The sequence below is a fragment of the Centruroides vittatus genome, unplaced genomic scaffold, assembly GCF_030686945.1.
Source record: "Centruroides vittatus isolate TY-2023 unplaced genomic scaffold, ASM3068694v2 contig_329, whole genome shotgun sequence".
Lineage (NCBI taxonomy): Eukaryota > Metazoa > Arthropoda > Arachnida > Scorpiones > Buthidae > Centruroides > Centruroides vittatus.
In genome coordinates, this window is record NW_027122113.1 from 81943 (window position 1) to 105054 (window position 23112).

The following is a 23112-nucleotide window of genomic DNA, read 5'->3' on the forward strand; positions in this document are numbered from 1 at the left end:
GATATAACCATACTTCATTACTTACAGTATCAGCTGGAAATAAATCAGTGCCTGTGGCCTATAACTCTTACTACGGCACTCAACTTCTAGTGCCAAATTAGTTAGCTTTTAATTAATAATAATGGTAGTAATATAGCTCGATATAATTCAGCAATCATTTGGCTTTAATATATAACTATTGGGTTTAGATATTTATATTTTTTTTAATTCTTGATGTCTCTAAAAATGGATTGTAGGAATCTGAAAGCGTTAGGAGAATGAAGATGTTAACTCTGGAAAAGCAGTTATGGTAAATAATTTTATGTGGAAGTTATATGTTTATTTTGGGAAAGAAAATAATTATGAAGACAATGAGACGGTTTGTTGGTTATTTGGTTACAAAATTTATGTAGTATCATTGTAGTCTTTGGTACCACAATTTGAGGCTGTTATGATAGTGAATGCCATGCTTATTAGGAAAGGTCTTTTGGTGCCTCAAGTACTAGATTTATGTGAGGCACTGCTATTCATTACTGATAATAATTACTTTCATTTTGATGGCAATATTTACAACAAAAAGCATGACATATCAATGGGCTCACCTTCTGCTGCACTAACCAAAATTATTATGAGGAACATTGAAGCAAAAATCGTCAACTCGCCACTTGCAATACCCTCTCCTTTACCTATGATATGTAGACATCTTAATCACTTGGGATGGCTCTGAAGATAAACTATTAACACTTATAGAAATGCTGTCCTTGTTCTACTCTTCCACTTCATTCACCACGGAACATGAGATCAATGCTAAAATTTCATTCTTGGATCTGCTTATATACAGATCTCCAGATGGAATTACATTCTGTGTTCCATAAATTTAATGCCTTGCCTCTTATAATTTCATCAACAGCCTTCCAACCACCAGTATGTAAATTCTGCCATAACAGCTCTCATATGCAGGACATTTCTCTTCCCCTCTAGTCAGCAGTTGACAATGACTTGAACAGTGGTTAATATCAATTGCAGTAGGTAAGACAGGTTATACACCTGCAAAATTCAAATACCTGGTTAACCATGTAAAAAGAATACTCTTTCCCTCATCCACTCTGAACACAAAAAAGAACCCTACTTACATACAACTTACAATACCATAAGGTCACTGTCATTAGTATCACATGCGCATTCAGAAAGTTCAGGTTTATTGTCCCACTAACTCTCGACCTACCTTACATAGGCTTTTATGCAATGACAAAGTTGACTTGTCATTGCATAAAAGCCTAGGCATATGCATATATCCCTGATTTTTCTAAATCAGGGATATATGCCATACCTTTACAACACAGTCTCTTTGGGGGTAACAATTAATTATATTGGCGCTACTACCAGAATTTTCAGAACACTTGTCTAAGAACATCAGGAAGACATACAAAATTAGGAATACTACAGAACTGGCCAAAAGAATCTTATACCATGATTATGAACCCCTCTGGTTCCATGTCTTAATTTTAAACAATGCCAGGATAGAAGAACATTATTCCTATAGAAGGCATTTTATAACTCCCCTCTCCTACTGTAACAGTGCTATCCTTGACATTCCCAAACTATAGATCATGTTATATAATCGACTAAAATCATAGAACTACAGATTGATATTAAAAAGTGTTTTAATTAAGGAATATCTGCATAAAATTGTTTTATTTTTATTTTTATGTTTATTATTAACATAATATTTATTAACTTTTATTTCTAATAATTTATAATCTTTATTATCAAACTTTTAAATTTTATACATTTCATGGGCACGTAGTTGGAGCATTTTTTAAAAATGTTGCTTGCTATGTTCCAATTTTAAATATGAAAAATCTTGTTTGATTTGAGTCTAATCAAATCAGTTTGAAGAAGATAGTTGTAAACTATCAAAAGTACATGCATCTTTGTATAACACATTGGTTTTAACTCTGCAAGATGGAGTATGTTATGTTATAACATTACACTAGATTCTTAAATTATTGTCCATACAAAAATTTCTTAACAATACAAGGGGTGCAGATGGAGTTCATAACACAATTATAGTTGTATTGTTTTAAAATAAATGGCAATGCCTGCCACAATAAGAAAATCCAAAGACTTGCTCACACTTGATGGAGCTATTGTTGAAGTTATGGCAGGTATAAGAGTGGCATCATCATCTTGGACAGGTTTTGTTACATACTTCAGTCCTTTAGATATTACATGGTGGACTTGTGATGTAATTTAAATATAAAACTTCTTGGATGAGACATTATCTTCTGTGATGAAGCTTGTTTGATAGTGAAACAAATTTCTTTATTAACTGACATGCTCTAAGCATTTTCCCAGCTTCCATAACATTGATTTTGGCTAGCAGTACACACAGAGTATGATGTAGACAGAGAGATAGTATAAATAATTTTTTAGTTCTAAAATTCAGTTTCCAATGATGATATTTTGGAAAATGTCAGAAATGTTTGAAGTATTTTTATTAAATGTGATTATTGTAAATTTATCATCATTGAACTATCCTGTTGTCTTTATAATTACCTTCACATTGGCATAAGCTATCATTATTTTATAAATTGAGAAAGAATGTTTAATTTTCTAAATTTCAAATTTGTGCAGTACACACTACTCAATAGTATCTTTTAAATTATTTTGATGACTTAAGATAAAGTTTGCTATACATTAAAAATTGTTGGGCTGCAATTTTCAGATTGCAGACCTATACATTCCCATCCATCCATCCATCCTTCATTAATCTTGAAAACAGAGAGATAGATGAAAATTGAGACAAAATATGAAAATCTTAGGGCTTGAGGCCCCAATTAACTGTATTTGAACTTCCATTCTTCACTGGAAGTCATGTGATTTTTAAATTAAAAGACGACTAAAAATTTCAGCCTGGCATTGTGATTAAGTAACAAAAATTTTAAAATAAACCTACACATTCTTAAAAATACTGATTTAATGAATTTTGTAAATAAAAATGAGTAAAGAAAATTTTCACCCAATCATGAAATATGAATTTGACAATATACTACTGAAAATATGATCTTTCAAATTCATTATGTTTTAAAAGAGATAGTGGAAAAGAAATTTATGCAAATATATAAACAAATACATATAATTTTAAAACAGTCACAACAAGAAATGGCTTTTAAATCTACATACTATTTTTTTTTAATAATGTATAAAGAAAGGAAGTTAATGAAAATTTTTTCATCATAATAAAATCTCAGCATTTATATGTTATCACGAAATATGTGATGTATCAGTATAAGTACTAGTAATTGCATTTTACTGTAATTGGACAACTCACAACACTGGATAATTGCTATAATAATATAATTAACATACAACTTAATACCTACTAGTAGACTCAATGCAAGTGAAGCACATGAATTCACACAGACACCAACCTTTCTTCTGCATCTTTTTCTTATTGGTGTCTTTGTTGTTTTTTGTTTACATTTGCATTGAACAACTTTTAAATAAACATTTTCAAATTACTAGTTTATTTAAAACAACTGTCAACTGCCCGATTAACCAAAAATGATGATTTGAAATTTGAATTTTTGTCAATCTGTGTCCATTGGAGAATGAGTGAGTGCTAGTAGTGTTAGTGAAAAATTTTTTAATGTTGAAAATGTGCAATATTAACATCATATTACTTGTTCTTGAATTTTTCAAAAACTTTAAATTTTGAAAAGAAATTATTTTATTCCTTTAAACTAGCTACTATACTAAAACTAAAAAAAAAAAAATATATAAACAAAACTATCATAACTAATTAATTTTTTCTGTGATTTATGAAGCATTTACTGTATTTTGTTTCATCCATATTAATACATTTTTCTTGAATTTCAAGAATAAATTTTAATAAAATTATAGGATGTTTAAAAATTATTTTTTTTATATGAATAAAGATTGATTCTTTACAGACAAAACTTTTGATTTGTCTGTAAAGAATCAGAAATTGATTATAAAATGTAAAATTGTTCTGGAATACTACTTGTTAAATAGCAAAATTTAATATTTCACCATATGTTCCATTATTAAAGATATAACACCTAAAATCTATTTTCAATGAATTAAAATATTGTAATGTGAATTTTATTACAAAAATGATAATTAAAATTTATTGATGTATTATTATTGATATAGTTATTATTCAATTCAGAGTTCTCCTCTAATAATAATTTAATAGGCTTGTCTAAAAATATTACATTTTATACGCAAAAAATGTCTTCGGATATCTGTTTTTAAGTGAAAATACAAAATGCGATGCCAAAATAGAATTTTTAATATTTTATACATAATTAATGATGTAATTATTACTTATTTGCAGTACAAATCTTTTGATAACTTGATGGATAATACCTTTGGAGTTTTTAATATATTTTAATATTTGACCATTGATATTTTCAGAACCAAAAGTACTGTGTCCCTAAATGATCCCATAATAGTTTTAGCCAGATTTGCTTAAAAAAGGATGGGATGTCATATGTATTGTCTCTATAATACTTTAAAATTTACATACTAATATATCAGTTTAATAATAATAATAATTTCATTATCAATTGATATGAAATGTTCATGTTATCATTTCATAGTCTGAAATATCCATTCAAAACAGTTGATATTAAATGATATCAGTGACAATATTTCAAATTATGATTCCACCTGTGCTATTTCAAATGATATCAATTGATATTTTTATTAGAGGAATTATAAATATAAAAGTTTCAAATGCTTATGGACCTGTAGATCAATTTTCAGAATAATGCAATTGTTTGTATAATTTTGGTGTAAAAAACAATGACTTGGATTTATAAAATTTTTGAAAATAAACAAATCTTTTCAAAAATGTAAAACTTAATTACTTTTTTAAGAAATATCATCTATAAGTTTAACTGGCTTTACAATATGCTAGTGACACAAAGATTAAATGAAAACTCTTCAATTTTAAAATAGAATTTCCATTTCTGATTGCAACCTGAGAATACCATTACCATTTTTAATTATTGTACGATATATTTATATATACAGTCAAATCTAACAATTCAAACATTTTTGTGTTATATAAAAATTATATAATATATTACTGAATAAATAATACAATATAATATTTTTTTCCCTATACAGTGGAACCTTGCACAGCAAGTATTCACATAACAAGCAAAACAAATTGTGAAAGTTTGCCTCGCTTAACGAGCGATGTTTCGCATAATGAGTGATGAGGAGAGAAGAAGTCCCGAATTGTGCGCATGCAGCATGCTCCGTCAGTCTGTGTTTAGCACTCGTTCTGCTAGCATCTTACTGTCACTTGTAATCACATATTTTTCCAAACTTGTGTTCACACATATTACTTATAAACATCAACAACCAAAGCCCGTTATATAATAAACACGCCAAATGATATGCCAAATTCTTGGGTCATTAAATTTTAGAAATGTCTGAATTAAAAATTAACTATTTATAATTAATGAATTTAATACGAGATGGAAACATAACTGCCTACCTCTAGTCAAATTAATTAATTTCTAATATTTAATTATAGCCTTTACATAACCCAAGAATTTGATAAACACTCCAAACGATATCCCAAACATATTAGAACTCATCGTAGACTGCATAACTTATCAATACAACACCTTTTAAAAACGTTCCAAATGCTTGTTCGTTACTGCAAATGTTTTAAGTGTTTGATTTTTTGCTGTTTTTTCCTGAAGAAGGTCGTTAAATACGACCGAAAACGTTAGTTAGTATCTAATAAACATGGCTGCAAATTTAAAAGGTGTTCTGAGTATGTTGTATCAAACATATTAGCTATGATTTTTTTCTTTTGTTTCTGCAAATCGAATTCTCATTCCAGGATGGTTCATTCCACGCTAGAGGAAAAGATGATGACGATTCACACTCCTTAACAGTTTATATTGTACAATATTTTTTGAATAAATGTTATACATAAAACATTTGAGCATTTTTTCAGCATGGAACACATTATCATATTTTACATTAATTTCTATGGGAAAAATTATTTTGCTTAACAAGTGTTTTGCATTATGAGTGAAACTCTGGAATGAATTATGCTTGTTACGTGAGGTTTCACTGTATTTTTTATACAAATTTGAGGATAAAATGTTATATATACTGTATATTTACATATATAACAATATACATATAATACAAAAAAATGTATCCTCCGTAGCCAATATCCTGCGTGAAAATTTAAAAACATAGATTGGCAAATGCTTTCGATGCCCCTCCTGGACTCTTCTTCAGGCCAAATTTGCTGAAACTGGATTCTTACAATCGAATGTTTTTCAAATCAGAACGTGCTTTATTTCTAGAGGTTCAAATATGGAAGGCAATCTCGTGCCGTTTCAAAAATATATAATTTTTTACAAGTGGAGATACGACATGCGCATGATATAATAATCGCATGTATCATAAAATAAATTACGATTTGTCATTCAATAAATATTGCCAAGCTGTTGAGAGATTCATTTCTTCTTTAAAATTGATGCAGGTTAATTTGTGATCTGCTTTGAATATTTCCATTGCTTCTAAAGTTCTTAGGTGTTCCTGGTGACGGGTGGTGCGGATAATTTGTACCGCGTTAAAAATCGGGGTTATGTCCGGGTTTGTCGCATATGTAGATAATGCCGTTGTACATTTGTTATGGGTGATATCCGATTTATGTTCTTTTAGCCTAGTGGCTAATGGACGTTTGGTGGATCCTATGTACATTAATCGCCTCTGCCATCTATTAACAGAATTGTATATATTCCCGGGAGCCTGTTTGAGTTATGGGCATCTTTTCTGTTTCTCAATAAATTGTATATAGAAGCCCATAACCCAAATGTACATAGGATCCACCAAATGTCCATTAGCCACTAGGCTAAAAGAACATAAATCGGATATCACCCACAACAAATGTACAACGGCATTACTACGTATGCGACAAACCCGAACATAACCCGATTTTTAATGCGGTACAAATTATCCGCACCACCCGTCACCAGGAACACCTAAGAACTTTAGAAGCAATGGAAATATTCAAAGCAGATCGCAAATTAACCTGCATCAATTTTAAAGAAGAAATGAATCTCTCAACAGCTTGGCAATATTTATTGAATGACAAATCGTAATTTATTTTATGATACATGCGATTATTATATCATGTGCATGTCGTATCTCCACTTGTAAAAAAATTATATATTTTTGAAACGGCACGAGATTGCCTTCCATATTTGAACATCTAGAAGTAAAGCACGTTCTGATTTGAAAAACATTCGATTGTAAGAATCCAGTTACAGCAAATTTGGCCTGAAGAAGAGCCCAGGAGGGGCATCGAAAGCATTTGCCAACCTATGTTTTTGAATTTTCACGCCGGATATTGGTTACGGAGGGTACATTTTTTGTCTTCTATGACCCGGTGAGGGAGAAACATGTTTTTATTATACATATAATATTTTATCCTCAAATTTGACTTTTCCTTAGCTAAAATTTCTTAATTTCATTTCAAAATGAATGTGTATATATAAACACTTCTTTCATTGTTTAAAAGATTCCTCCTTTCATTAAACTCTATTATTTAGTTCTATTCCAACTAACAATTATTCTCAGTTTCTCTTCTGCTAGTTTTTGTGACAACTTGCTATTTCTGATATATTAAACTTCTTAATACACCAGTCGAAATATAAATCTTCTTACTGGAAACCAATTAACCGGAGCAAAATTTCTAAAGTGCAAACATTTTTGACACCCCTCCTGGGTTCTTCTTCAGGCATTCACTCAAAACTGTTGCAAGCTAGTTCTTAAACTTTTGAAGTTCTTCAAGACAGGTTCCTTTTGCAATGAGAACAAAGTAGAACAAGAGTTGAATCAACTTCATCATTTAGGAGTTATAGAATCAGTTAGAACTTCAAGTGGGACACTCCTGTGGTACCCATTACAAAACCAGATGGAAGTGTATGTTTATGTGGAGATTACCACTGCACTGTAAACAGAGAGGCAATAAAAGATGTATACCCATTGCCAGCCATTAACAATATACTTGCTTCATTATCTGGTGGAAAGGTACTTGCCAAGCTTGATTTCAAGGATGCTTGTTTCCAATTTCCAGTGGACCAGGAGTTGTCTGAGATTCTGACTATCAACACATACAAGGATTTATATAAAATGAAAAGATTACCATTTGGAGTGAGTAGTTGTTCACTAGTAGTTGTTCAGTGAGGATTTGCCAGAGAGAGATGGAAAAGATTGTAGGAGGTATTCCAGGGGCAATTGTAATGATAGATGATATACTTGTTATGGGACTCAATGAAGAAGCCCTACATCATAAGTTGAGGAAAATTCTTAACCGGATTTCAGAAGCTGGACTAAAACTGAACAAAAGCAAATGCCTATTCAAAATAAATCAACTTACATTTTTAGGATATTTGATAGATGCTCAGGGCATTCAACCCACACCGGATAAAATTGCAGCGATCCAACAGGTTCAGGACCCAAAAAACAAACAAGATTTACAGGCATTTTTGGGATTTGTAAACTTCTATATAGATTTATGAAAGATAAAGCAACAGAAGCTGAATCATTATATAGACTCCTAGACAAGAACAAACCATGGAAAAAAGAACACAGCAAAGCATTCATGAAAATAAAAAGGATGCTAACACCAGAAACATTATTAATCCATTATAATTTAAATAAACCAGTATTGTTGTCATGTGATGCTTCACCATATGGAGTTGGAACAGTACTTTCACACACATTACCAGAAGGATCAGAAGCTCCTATATACTTTACATTGAGGACACTCCATCTAGCAGAAAGAAATTATTCACAATTTGAGAGAGAAGTATTAGCTATAATCTTTGGCATCACAAAATTTCATAATTACCTAGCTGCCCAAAATTTTACTATATATATATGAATTGTAAACCAGTTGTGGGCCTTCCAAACTCTGCTAAACCAATTCCTGATTTAATCTCACCTAGAATGATTCATTGGTGTTTGAGATTAGCAGCATACTCATATAGGATTGAACATTGTCGGTCAGCAGAGGTGACTAATGTTGATGCATTATCTTGTATACCAACTACTGTGGAAGACAAGACTATCCCTGAATCAGGAGAGATATTCCTTATATTTGAATAGCCAGAATTGCCCATCACATCTCAGAAAGTAAGCAGAGAGACAAACACAGACTTAGTGTTAAAAAGAGTTGAACATGCAATCTTACACGGATGGCCACTTACGCCTTTCGCTAGGTGAAAGCTAGAACTTTCAATTCACCATGGTTGCATTTTATGGGGACAAAGAGTAGTTATCCCTAGAATCTTGCAACCACAGCTATTACACCTGTTATAATCCATACGAGGGCATGTCTAGAATGAAAAGAACAGCCAGGAGCTATTTTTGGTGTCCTGAAATGGACTCCCAAATTGAAGAGACAGTATCCATGTGTAGAAAATGCCAAGAACAGAGGTCAAACTTAACCGCAGTTAAAGACACTCATTGGCCATCACCCTCAGGACTCTGGGACTGAATACACACTGATCATGCAAGACCACAATATGGACGTACATATTTTATTCTGGTGGATGCTTATTCGAAATGGGTGGAGGTAGAAGAAGTACAAATGCAGTCAACCCAGGAAACAGTGAAATTATTCAGAAGAATATTTAGTACACATGGACTACCAAATACAATTATATCAGACAATCATCAAAGGTTTAAATCCCAAGAAATGGAAGAATTTATAAGAAAAATATACAGCACATATTTACCCCTCCATATCATCCCTCTTCCAATGGACAAGTGCAAACTATAAAGAGGAAAATCAAAAAATTACATCACAGCTAAGAAAAAAGTGTTGCTCCCCAGACTTTTGTTTAGCTTATGCACAACACCTAGTAGCATTAGAGGAAAAATGGCAGCAGAACTGTTGATGGGAAGAAGACTACACAGCATCTATGATCAACTAAATCCATGCCTATATTTCACAGTTAACTACTGGAATTTATAACTAGCTCTTTCAAAACCTTTTTAATTCCAGTAAAATATAATAATATTTACTTGCACGAACAAACGTTTTTGTATCTCTATCGAGATCTGCTTCAGGTTTGATAATATTCTACCAATGGAATGCCCAGAATTCAAAAATTAACTGCCAATTAATTCAAGCATTTGAATTATTTGATGCAAATTTAATTTGGCTATTTATGTTCTACTCCATTATATACATTCACTGTCTGCATACTAATATTTTATCCCAAAATTCTATGAATAAGATGTCAATTTTGTTGTGGATCTTTCTGATATGTATATTGCATATAATATGTATGATATAGTATTGTCATCTTTATAATTTATACAGTTCCCTGCTCTGCTGGCTTTGTATATTTCCAAGTTTTCCAATTCTCTTATATGGTCCGTTTGGAATGATTTCTTTATAAGGGTAGCATTCTCTAGGTCAGCATGTATATCCGGGTCCGATGCATATGTTGCCGGTGCTGTATATCCAATACAATAAAAACCTTCATCATATTTATAAAGAAATAGCAGAAGAGAAGGGAATCAAATTAACATAAACAAGGACCCAGACAATATATGAACTACTTAGAAATGATAAAGACAAGCTGAGTAACATGAGAGTGCCAGGGGTATACAAAATACTGATCAAAGATAATAGGTTTGATAAAAACATGGTGTACATAGAATCAACAAAAAGGTTGCTGATTAAAAGAACATAAATATGATATAGACAAAAGTAAGAATACCACAGCATTGGCAACATATGCATCAGACCAAGATATACATGCTGACCTAGAGAATGCTACCCTTGTAAAGAAATCATTCCAAACGGACCATATAAGAGAATTGGAAAACTTGGAAATATACAAAGCCAGCAGAGCAGGGAACTGTATAAATTATAAAGATGACAATACTATATCATACATATTATATGCAATATACATATCAGAAAGATCCACAACAAAATTGACATCTTATTCATAGAATTTTGGGATAAAATATTAGTATGCAGATAGTGAATGTATATAATGGAGTAGAACATAAATAGCCAAATTAATTTGCATCAAATAATTCAAACGCTTGAATTAATTGGCAGTTAATTTTTGAATTCTGGGCATTCCATTGGTAGAATATTATCAAACCTGAAGCAGATCTCTATAGAGATACAAAAATGTTTGTTCGTGCAAGTAAATATTATTATATTTTACTGGAATTAAAAAGGTTTTGAAAGGGCCACACCTATATAAGGATAGAAAAGAGGAAACAAGAATATGAGAATTCCAGATAGGAGACAACATCAATTACAGGTGCTATAAAGACGCAAAGAAGTGAAAACCAGGGAAGACTGGACCATATACATACACGGTAGCCTCACCAGAAGGAACTGTAGAAAGTATATCGATCAACTGATAGCTCAAAGAGAACAACCACTCCAGAACAGGTAACATCCAGTTTTTCAGAACAACCAACATCCAGCTCCCCAGAATAATCAACATCTGGACAAAGGACTACCAGTTAGAAAGAGCTCTAGAACACAACCTGGACATCTCTGAGATTTTGTTTTAGACGGGATGATCTGCTGTATCTGATCTGTTGTAACTTGATCTGGACATCAAGTCAAAGGTGGAAATTCCAACATACTTTTTGTTTGTTGGAGAAAGTCCTTGTGTAGTCGTCGCCCCAGTCAGTTGTATCCGAGAGTGAATAAAGTTAATTGTTAATTAACTACGTGTATTTATGTGAAATAGTGTCAAAAACAAAATCAATATAAAATGCTTCAAATTTAATGGAGTAAATTTTATAAGTTTATCAAATTAAGCACAGATATTTTCACAAATATAAGAATCCAATACTGAGATATAAATAATTTCAAATTGTCTTCAAAATTGATGGTTTAAATATACTCATAAAAATATCATTATATTAACTTAAAAATCTTGACTGTTTATCTGATAATATGTAACTAACAAAAAATTAAATGATTTTTGTTTAATGAAGAATTATTTTTATTGTTTATATAAATGTTCTAATATAATTAAATGAATTTAATAATTATTATATTTATATTTAATAATTAAGATTTATTGTTAAATATTAAAAAAAAATGTTTGAGACACTTAAAACAGCTAATAAAATGGATATTGATAAGTGAAGTTGAAAATAATAATTGATTTTAACAATGTTGAAAGAAAACATAGATTTCGAAAATACGTTTGAAAGAAAAATATATTTTACCTAAATAATATCAGTCCTAAGGTAAGAAAAAATTGCACAGATTATAACATTGGCAATTTAACTGAACTGAAATTCTGTCTTTAAACATCCTAAAATAATAGTTTATTGTCATTTTGTCAACTTTTATAATCTGAGCACTTTTTCTGAGTGATGTGTTAATAAAAGCAGATAAAAAGATTTTGATCTTTATTAAAATAAAACAATAAATTAAGTAAAAACACTTAACATTTTTAGAAGTCAAATTATAACTTATTCTGAATAAATACTCTCAGAATACTAAACTGAATTTCAATCCAAACATATTTAAACTAAGTTTTATATTTATTTTATATTTTTAACCTTTCTATACTTGAAATTTTAGAAATTCAAAAGAATTCCAACAAGCAATATGCAATATCTACTTTACATATATCACTTGTTCTGTTTTGTTGGTTTGAATAAATTTAGATCTGAAGCTGGAATTTAGTATTCTGTAAATGTTTATCCAGAATAAATTACAAGCTGGTTTCTAAAAATGTTAAGTATTTTTGTCTAATTTATTATATTGAAAGATGGAGCTAATAAAATCAATAATTAAAAAATAATAATTATAAACATATATTGTAACAATAATAATAGTGCTATTTGTAAATGTTAATTTTTATGTATTCAGATCAATTTGATATTCACTATATATATATATAATTAAAGATCACTTTCATTAACACATATCTTAATAGAAATATAGTATAAAGTTTATATGTTAAACATTAGGTTGTAATTATAAAAATAAAAACTATTACTAAGATGACAATGTGTTTAAAATAATGCTGGCTGAAACTTTGATAACTATTTTATGATCTTTGCTTATCATATCTACCATTTATGCTTTAATAATATTTCTTACATTTACAAAATAATTTTAAGTTAATAGTAGTTATTAAACTCGAGAAATCAATATGTTTTTCAAAGTGTATTGACTTTTTTTAGGTTAAGGTTGTTCAAAGTTAAGTTAAGTTTTGTGCTTCATTTTAAAACAGGAACCATCTGGATTTTATATTAAGTAGATAACATACAAGTCACAACAACTTTTTATTTAGAATAGAAATAATTTAAATATCTCACTCTATTCTCAGCTACATTAAACAAATCTTTCATTACATTAAAACATTAGAACTGTTTCAAACTCAAAATCCAAATTCAATTATAAAATAATGATAAACTGAACGCAATATTCTAAAATGTATATAATAAATTGAAAACATAATTTAAATGTAAAGATTCAAAACAATTTCTATTCTTAGTAAAAAGTTATTCAAATTTCTGTATGATTAAATCTGTGAAGTACAGTAATGCAAATGAAGTTATTTCTTAGTAGTTGTTTAATTTTTCAAATTAAAATAAAGAAATATATTTAAAATATATTTTGTATCATTAAATTTTTGAATGTTTTACATTAGTTTAAACTGACTGATGTTACAAAATTCATTAATTTATATACTGATAATTTTATACACACAAATATATATTATTCAATATACTTTATTCATATTATTCTTTAAAAAGATACAATTTTCACTAAAATAATTTCTCTTTTATTTTCATATAATTCTGTCAAGGAAAGACTCATATTTGAAAGAAAGAAATAACTTTATTGGACCACTTGTTTTAAAGATTACAAAATAAATATGAAGGTAATTGAAATTTTAAACATGTGCAAATAACACTAATAATGTGCATAATTTTATATACTATAAAATCTCATAAAATTAAATGTTTTAATTACAATTTCAACTGATAAATTTATTATAATAGACATGTAGATAAATAATAAATTAATTTGGATTTCTATTTATTATATATAACATTACAATATATATATATTTTTTTCTTTCTCACAAAACGAGTTAAACATTATATCTAAGATTCAAATTTTAAAATTTACATAAAATGTTTTTAATGCAGTTTGCCTAAAAGAGCAAAATTGCAACAGAATTGATAGAAAACAGTATAATGAAGTATTTATCACCAAATTTTCAGCCTACAGTAAATAATCACATTTTTTGATCATAAAGTGTGTTGAGCACAATAATATCAATAATATTATTTGTTGATAATTTAATACTACAAGAATCTATTAATTTCCCAATTAATATTCCCGAAAATATGAAGATAATATTTTAATGTGGTAACTTAATATAAGCAATAAATATCTGAATTTTCAAATTAAGGTAAATTTCGAAAGCAGATTAAATATCTTTTAAATTTAATAATTTTAAAGAAGAAAAACTGCTATTCATAGTACTTTGTAAAATAAAATTACATACATGAAGAAGTATAATATATTAATTTGAATAAGTAATATCTATTAAAAAATTATTATATTTTAAATACAATACTCATTTACATCTTCAATAATTTTTTAATTTTGTATATTTTCTTTTGAAAATACTTCTGACATTTGTGAAGATTCCAATTCTGAATTAGAATTTTTGTTGTTCTAATGCAACTTTTTAGAGTTCTGCATCAGAATCTAATAATTGAGATGGAATTTTTCATATTAGTGCTTTGAATGAAATTTTTTTTGACAAAAATATCAATGTTTTAATATTATTATGATTGATATATTATATTATATTTATATATATATATTTACTTATTTATATATATATATAAAATTTTTAATAAAAAATTATAAAATATTTGGAAAATAACAAGTAGATTAAATAAACTTGCAAGACTTTATTTTAATTATATTTTTTTATTATTGAAATTTATAAATTTGACTGCCCTAATAAATAAGTAGCAGCTTTTTATTGCACAAATCTCAAAATACAATTTTCTTTACGAAATTGAATATAAACAAATGCAGAAAAGATTTGCTTTATACAAAATTTGTAAAATTCAAATATTTTATTGCAATTATTTTTTCTGGTAACCTATTTATTTCAGATATGTATGATTTTTTAAATGTTTACATTATTTTTTACAAAAAAATCTAAAATAATAAATTAAATAAATGATTAAAATCAAACTCTGTCATGATTCTATGTATGTTTATCATAACTCATAACATTAAACAAACAATATTTTTTCAGTAAATGTTATACAGTATATGTATCTACATATATATAAAATATATATGTATGCATATGAATCAATAGTCAGTTTTTTGTTTTTTCTTTTTTATATATATATGTATATATATATAAAGAAAAGACAACAAATCATTTCAGATAGACATACACTTTAAACTAATGAGAAGGTAATGGTTATTTTTACATTTATGATATATGAAATTGGTGATATGTTTGTAAGAGGTATTGTTTTAAGTGGTAAGTAAAGTCAAATACAATTCCCTATTATATACACTACCGTTAAATTTGAAATTTGAAATAGAATAATTTTAATCTTTAATTAGAAAATTTTTTTAAAATTTAGCAATTAAATAAATGATCCTATTAGGATTTTTCAAAACTAACACTTTGCACAAATATAAATTAAACTGCAAAACCATTCTTAAATTACTTTCATTAAGAAATATTTATCTATAAGGTACATTTACAATATAAAGATGGAAAAATATTTCTACTAGAATTTAAATTACAGACATTCTGATATGATGTACTTCATTAAAGACACATTATTAGATTGTTATTAATACAGTAGTTATTGACACAATAGTTTTTTCTTTTATTTAATAGTTCTAAAAATAAAAATATTTTAAGAAGTTAATTTTTTCTAATATCTTTTAAAATTTATTGAAAATCTAAAACATAGTAAGCAAATTATTTATTAATAAACAAAATATTTTGTTTATGATTGTGATTAACATTTGTTCAAAATTTAAGTAGCTGTAATATATCTATTACAATAATGTATTCTGATACAGAATACATGTAAGTACCTGATGAATACTGTATTATCACAATAGACAATCTGATTATTTTAAATCAGAAACAATACATGCAATTACTATTTTTTCCTGAAATAAATACAATATTAATTCCTTTCAATAAATCATTTCTACATATATATTTATACATTTAAATAAATTTATAGTATATTATTAAAACAAATTGGATAACAACACAACATAATACAAATTTGAAATAATTCAAATACATTAACCAGATATTCATCGATATTAATAGTAATATTAATGAACAATAATGTATATTCCAGGATGAGCAGTATCTCTTCTTGGATTATGATGTGATCAGATACGAAAAGTCTGTACCATTCACATCTCCAACTATATCACAAACATTTTTCTTTACATTCCAAATGAATCACTTTCAAACAAGGCAATTGAACGTTGGTGACACTATTTTAATACGGCGAAAACTTGTTTCTCTCTGACTTCTTGCTGCCGTTATGAGAGGTGGTGGCACGGATTTTTGTGGTCAGATTTTTACGTGATTGGCTGGCGATGTTGTTGAGATCAGCAGCAAATAGGGCAGAGGTAGCAGGGGCTGCAGTCAAACCAAGAGCCAAAGGTGTTGGCTTTACCAGCTGGCTGAGGGGAATGGCCAAGGGACTTGGGGTAGTCAGGGTCGATGTCATGGTGGCAGAGGTCGAGGCAGGGGTCGAGGTCGGGTCTAGGGTCATGTTCTTATGCAGTTCCATGCTGCAGAAATGGTAAACAGGAAAGAAAAAACAGAAAACAATACAGATTAGAATGAACAGACGGGTATGATATGGTAAGCAGCACAAACACTGACTAAAAGAAATAGATTTAAAAAATAAATAAACAATATTTTAAAAGCCAACAGGAATTAAATAAACAAAAGGTTTTCTTTTACACAAATGGGATAACAACAATAGGAAATAGTACATCTATATTGATACTAGCTTAGTGACAAATTTCATGCATTTAATTTTATTGAGCTAAAAAAAATTACTTAAAACTAATTTATATTTTGATAATCTAAACAAATATTTATTAAAGCATTAGCATAACCTATGCAAAAATTACTATTTATAAATTAAAACATTTTTTAAGATAAATAAATTTGACAATACTAAGATTATAAAATTATAGCATTAAAAAATTCACAACACAAACTTCACATATTGAACTGGTTTGTCATGCAATGTCCAGAGTTAGTTTAAAGTTATTCTACTTCTATAATTACAAAAAATACTCCTATGTAAGATATTGCTCCTATGTAATATATAGCTTGCCATCATCAATTTTTAAATAATATTTGTAATTGTACATACTTTTTGAACTGTACATTAATTTAAACTATAATGTAATTTTTCATTATTAAATTGAAAATTAATTAATTTTATTATTATTCATTAAAATATGCCAAAAATTCAGTTTTTAATAGACCAAGATTTCAGAAAGATATTTAATATCTTTTGATTAAAATAAGTTTTGTGAATGATTATAAAGTACTCTCTACATTATTATTATTATTATTTTATATTAAAAAAAACTCTGAAATTACAGGTGAATTTAATACTAAAAAGAGTATATATATTATCTAAAGGTTTTGTTAGTGATAATAAATTATATGTCAATGAATATAATTATTGTAAATTTCAATTTTTTATATTACATTTGTCAGTACTAATATTTAGTTAATTTCCAAGGAGAATTTTCAATAATAAAGTTTGGAAAATTGGACAAATATAGTATTTATGTTTGAATGTGATCATGGCATAAATGCACTCCTTGCATATTATAGTGTGTTTGCTAAGATGTATTCTTAATAGATTAACTTGTTAATTCACATAAGAGAAGATAAGAATTAATTTAAAAAAAATGATCATAATATATTGAAATTTAATAACTTTTCTATACTAAAATAGTTAATCCCACACAGAAAAAAAAATCGATTACATGATACAACAGGAAAAAAACAAATACATAAAATAAAATTCAAAATAATTCACATGGCTTGTTTTGTTACTTTTGTAATTAAATTTCTGTTCTAATCTTGAATGAAAAATCATAATTCTTATAGTTTTACATGTAAATTTTCAATAACTTTTAATGATTATAAAACTAGGTTTGATACCAAGATTTTTAAAAATTTAGATTATTACTCTATTTATTGTAAATTTTATTTATTTATTTTTTTTGAGAGCTTTACAAATATACAGGCTAGAATTATTATTGTATTTTATATATTAGATATATGACACGCAAGAACATTTCTACTCTAGTTTTAATGTTGATATATAAAATCTTAAATGATAATCTTGGATAGAAGATATCTAAAATTAATTTAGTTATTTTCTGGAAATAATTTGATCTATATCGAATTTTGATTCCTCATTTTCTTAATACATCTCCTGATATAAAATTGATACTGTAACTAACAATTATAAAAACACTGCTTTGCAACATTTATTAAATATATTCCATTAAAGGTATGTTGCTTAAAATTTATATATCAGAATCAGATTCATTTATCAAATATAAAAATTGATTGTTATTCTCTCTTTGACAAGATCAGTTACATGTATATTGAATTGTAAAAATTGAAAAATTTCCATTTTTTATGTTGCAGAAAGATAATTTCCCAACTCAAAAATTTTTCTAAGGAAGAAAAGTTATTTAAAAACATTTTTATCTAATAACATATTAATTCCTTAAATGGTATATTTCAAGAAAACTTTGAAAGTATTTGCAAAAAAAATTTTTATAAGGAAAAACTTCTGAATAATCTTTTCAATTAAAATAACAAACAGATAAAATTTAACTTAAATATTTAAATTTCGTCATTATTTATTCTGATAATAATACCATCAATTGCAGAAATTTATTAGAATAATAATTGTGGTTTAAAAATTCTTAATTTACAAATTTACATATTCTTTTAGTTATTATAATCAAAATTTTTATTGCCAGAAATGCTATATATTTTAAAAATTGTTTATCTATCCTACATATGTAAAAAGTAATATATAAATATATATTAAATTTTTAACATGATAATTTATTATTTTTCTTGTCAGAACTGTAAAGTTTATTTCCACTTTTTACATATGTATCTTAAGGTTTTGTGATCAGCTATTATTATTCTAAAATTAATTTTAGCAGATAATAACCATTAAATTAGAATTTTTAAAAAAATATCTCAGACCAAATATTCAATTAAAAATTTATTTAGTCTTAAAAAAACGTAAGAATTCTTTTACTTGTTTATGTCAAAGTTTGGGTCTGTAAATATCACACATTATTACATGAATAATGATAAAATCTCTCATAAAATAATTGTAAACAATATAATATAAATAAATAAACAGCAAAATTGTTCTCGAAATTTTGAATTAATAAAAATTACCATTACATAAGGAATTAATAGAGTATTAAAAATTTTTTCCTCTTTCTGCATACTTTTAAATTCATAATGTTGCTACAATTTCTATCTAATTGCAAATCATTCAAACAAATTTACATTTCAAATTACAGGAAATGTGCAACTCTAGTTAATTAGAATATCTGATGATGGTTTCATCAGCTTGTAATCTAAATATAAATGTAAATTTATTCTTTAAAAAAAATTAAACTTTCATTCAAATATAATTCAGCTAATTATGTAATTAATATGATCACATTAAGCAGTATTTAAATGTAAAATAAAATTTTTTAAAATCATCTTTTCCATATATATATATAATAAATTGAACAATGGCAAGCAAAATCTTATTTAAAACAATTTCTAAACTAAATTATGTACTTATAATCAATAATGAGATTCATTGAAGATATAATTTGAACTAAACTCTGTACAAAAAAAATTTTTAATTAATTAGCATATCAATAAAATAAATATTAATTTAGTTTTCAAATACTCATGCAATAAGAAAAACTACACAATATTACATTTATGGGAGCTATAGATTTATGGAATAAACAGCACCAACAAGAAATACAATCACAAAGAGGGTTAGTAAAGAAATCAAGAAAGGGAATGGATATAGGTAATTCTAGTGGATTTAGGGATAATGTAAATATTTTTCATCACTGCTAAAATATTAATAATAAATCAACAAATTTTGTATTTATTTCAATAAATTTGCTTGTGATAATTCTACCTATTTAATAAAAATGATCTGCACTATAACCATTCCAGTGACAGAAAATGAGAATAGCATGCTGTCATATACATGGAAATTGTATACATTTAATATACATACATTCATACAAACATGATTTTTGTGATTAAATATCAAATTAAAATTAGAATGATATACAATAAAACTTCAAAGATAAAAATAATAATTACTATATACACTATAATTTAGGATAGAAAAACTGAAAAATATTTAATCTTTGTTTTTGAAAATTCCTAATAAGATCATTTATTTAATATAATTTTTATGACAATGAATATTGAGGTTACATTACATTTAAAAATTTTTAAACTTATTCCTGATTATATATAAATCACATATTAATTTGGCAGCAAGATTAATGATTGGCTAAATAATTATAGTTTCTCACTTCTTAATTTAAACAATAGAATTATAATTCGAAGATATATAAGTTCCTTAAGGAATATATTCATAAAAAATATATCTCTGTCAATAAAATGATATATATAAACATATATTAAGTTTGAATTCAAATTATTATTTACAGTTTATTCTTGCATAAATATATTTTATAAAAACAAACGTAACATTTGAAATATATTAAATATTTCACATAATTGAAGAATTATTCCTATTTAAAAAATTATTAGTTTACTTATAAATTTTTTAAAATTTTTCTAACAATTTTTCAAAAATAATATATAGATTCTAGGATCAACTTTATATAATTGTTAAAAATTAATATTTAAAAATAATAATTTATTTATATAACAACATAAAAACAACCAAATAAACTGGTTATTGTTGAGGTGAAGTCCACTTGAAGAGATAAAATAATTCAAATAAATGATTAAACATAGTTTTCATTATAGCTTTCTTTCTAACAATTACTATAATTTAAACTTTAAAATTTGACATCTGCACACAATATTTCTAATGTGTAAAGTATATAATACATCATTTAATTTTTACAACTACTTTATAGTATGCCATTTAAATTTTTAGGATTACAGATATTCATTTGTTGATCATAAGTAGTAATTTTTTCCTAAATAATGTCCACCAAATATCAGATTTTAAAAAATTATGGAATTATTAACACACAATTTTTGCTATAGTTTTATATTTTAAACATAATTTCTTAAGATAAGTTTATTATTATGGATAATATTAAAAAATTATTTAAAAAATTTAAGAAAATAAACAGCATATTAGATCTTGTAATTTATGGAAATATGAAAACAAACCATGTATATATTTTTTCCTTAGTGATTAATGATATCTATTTAATAACCTACATAATGTTCAAAAATTAAAGTTAATAAAATAAAAAAATTATATTTCATTTTTCATATAATTATATTAAAAATTTCATAAATTTAATATATCAAAATTATTAAATATAATATAACATATATTCCTAGAAAATGTTTATCAGATCAAAAATATATATATACATATATTAATAATATCAAGTTAATTTTATTTTCTTTTTAAATATTAAACATCAAAAAGTAAATCAAAATAAATATTTTAAAATTAAAAAAGAATTTTTATGTCACGAATATATGAAAAATTTATAAATTTTGTGATAAATAATAGCTTTGATTATTCCTTAAAAACACCGTCAAATATATTTTTAAAGTGTGATCTTAAAATCTTTTTGTTGTTTTTTTTTAATTAACTGATACAAGTTTCAATTAATTATATTTTATGACAGCAATTTATAATTGTATTAAGTATTTACTTTGTTAAAGCACTTGGTAAAGTCAACAAATTGGATTTTTATATAGAAGATCAATAATTTTGGAATAAGAAGCAATAATAAAGTAACTTTTAACATGTATTATCTTGGAAAAAGAAAGTTAAAGTAAATATTGACCTTTGGAAGCATTTACTACAGTTTGAAACTTTTTTTATGAAAGAACACAAGAAAGACTGCTTTTTCCAAAATGAAACCAGAGCAAAGTTATGGCATGCAGTCTATTCTCCATGTATACAGAGAAATTTATAAGCTTTAGGAAATTCAAATTAAGAGTGAATATGTGATTGTCTGATATAATTTTGGTATTCTGTTTTATGTTGAATAAATAATGTGCAGGGAATTGAATATTTGTAAGCAGTAGTTACAATTTATATTAATAAATTCATATATAAATATGTTTTTATTGTAATGAATGATGCACATTCATTTTGAGATATTTTGGAAGACATTACAGCAGAACACTATTTATCTGGCTCTAACGGGATCAAGTCCGATTCGGATGACTGAAAATCTGGATAATCCAGAAAATTCATTAACATGAATAACACAATTTATAGACTTTTTATTTTATATTTCTACAGTCTTCTCCAACATAATAATCAATTTCTTTCCTTTAGATATAATTTTCAGTGTTTTCTTTATTTCACAAATGTTTGACGAAGAGTGAAACTCAGCAAAACAATAGATGCTTTAGCGTTTTGAGTAAATAATAACTTTCAAGGTTACAAACAATAAATTTATTAACATGTTGACTATCATGAGAAGCACAGAATTTTTATTCAGTAGGAAAATAGGAATTTTTAAAAATTGAAAATCTTAAAAGATTAGAAAAGGTTCAGGAAGATATTAAATAAATTCAAAGAACATTCCCTCGAATGTATAACAATGATCATCATATGCTCATTCATAGGAAACAAGTCTATTTTTGTTATCCTCAGACAAGAATGTAATTAGGAGTCCTTTGACTTTTTTGCATTGATAGGTTTTCTATATGTCTATCTTTCTGAGACAGGAATTTTGTGTTTTATAATCCGGAT

The 23112-nt window shown here is 26.5% G+C and overlaps 1 protein-coding gene across 9 annotated transcripts in view; it reads right to left on the reverse strand.

Annotated features, from left to right (window-relative positions):
- Positions 1-23112, reverse strand: part of LOC136973724 (poly(rC)-binding protein 3-like) — a 206847-nt gene that overhangs the window by 13810 nt on the left and 169925 nt on the right. For 7 of the 9 annotated variants that reach the window (XM_067268468.1, XM_067268466.1, XM_067268467.1 and 4 more), the window contains one exon: positions 13779-16882. The exons of the other annotated variants lie outside the window; for them this stretch is intronic. In XM_067268468.1, the coding sequence (XP_067124569.1) occupies positions 16585-16882 (298 nt within the window). In that variant the 3' untranslated portion in view covers positions 13779-16584. Of the gene's footprint in view, positions 1-13778; positions 16883-23112 lie in introns of those variants that run through there. 9 annotated transcript variants of the gene reach the window in all.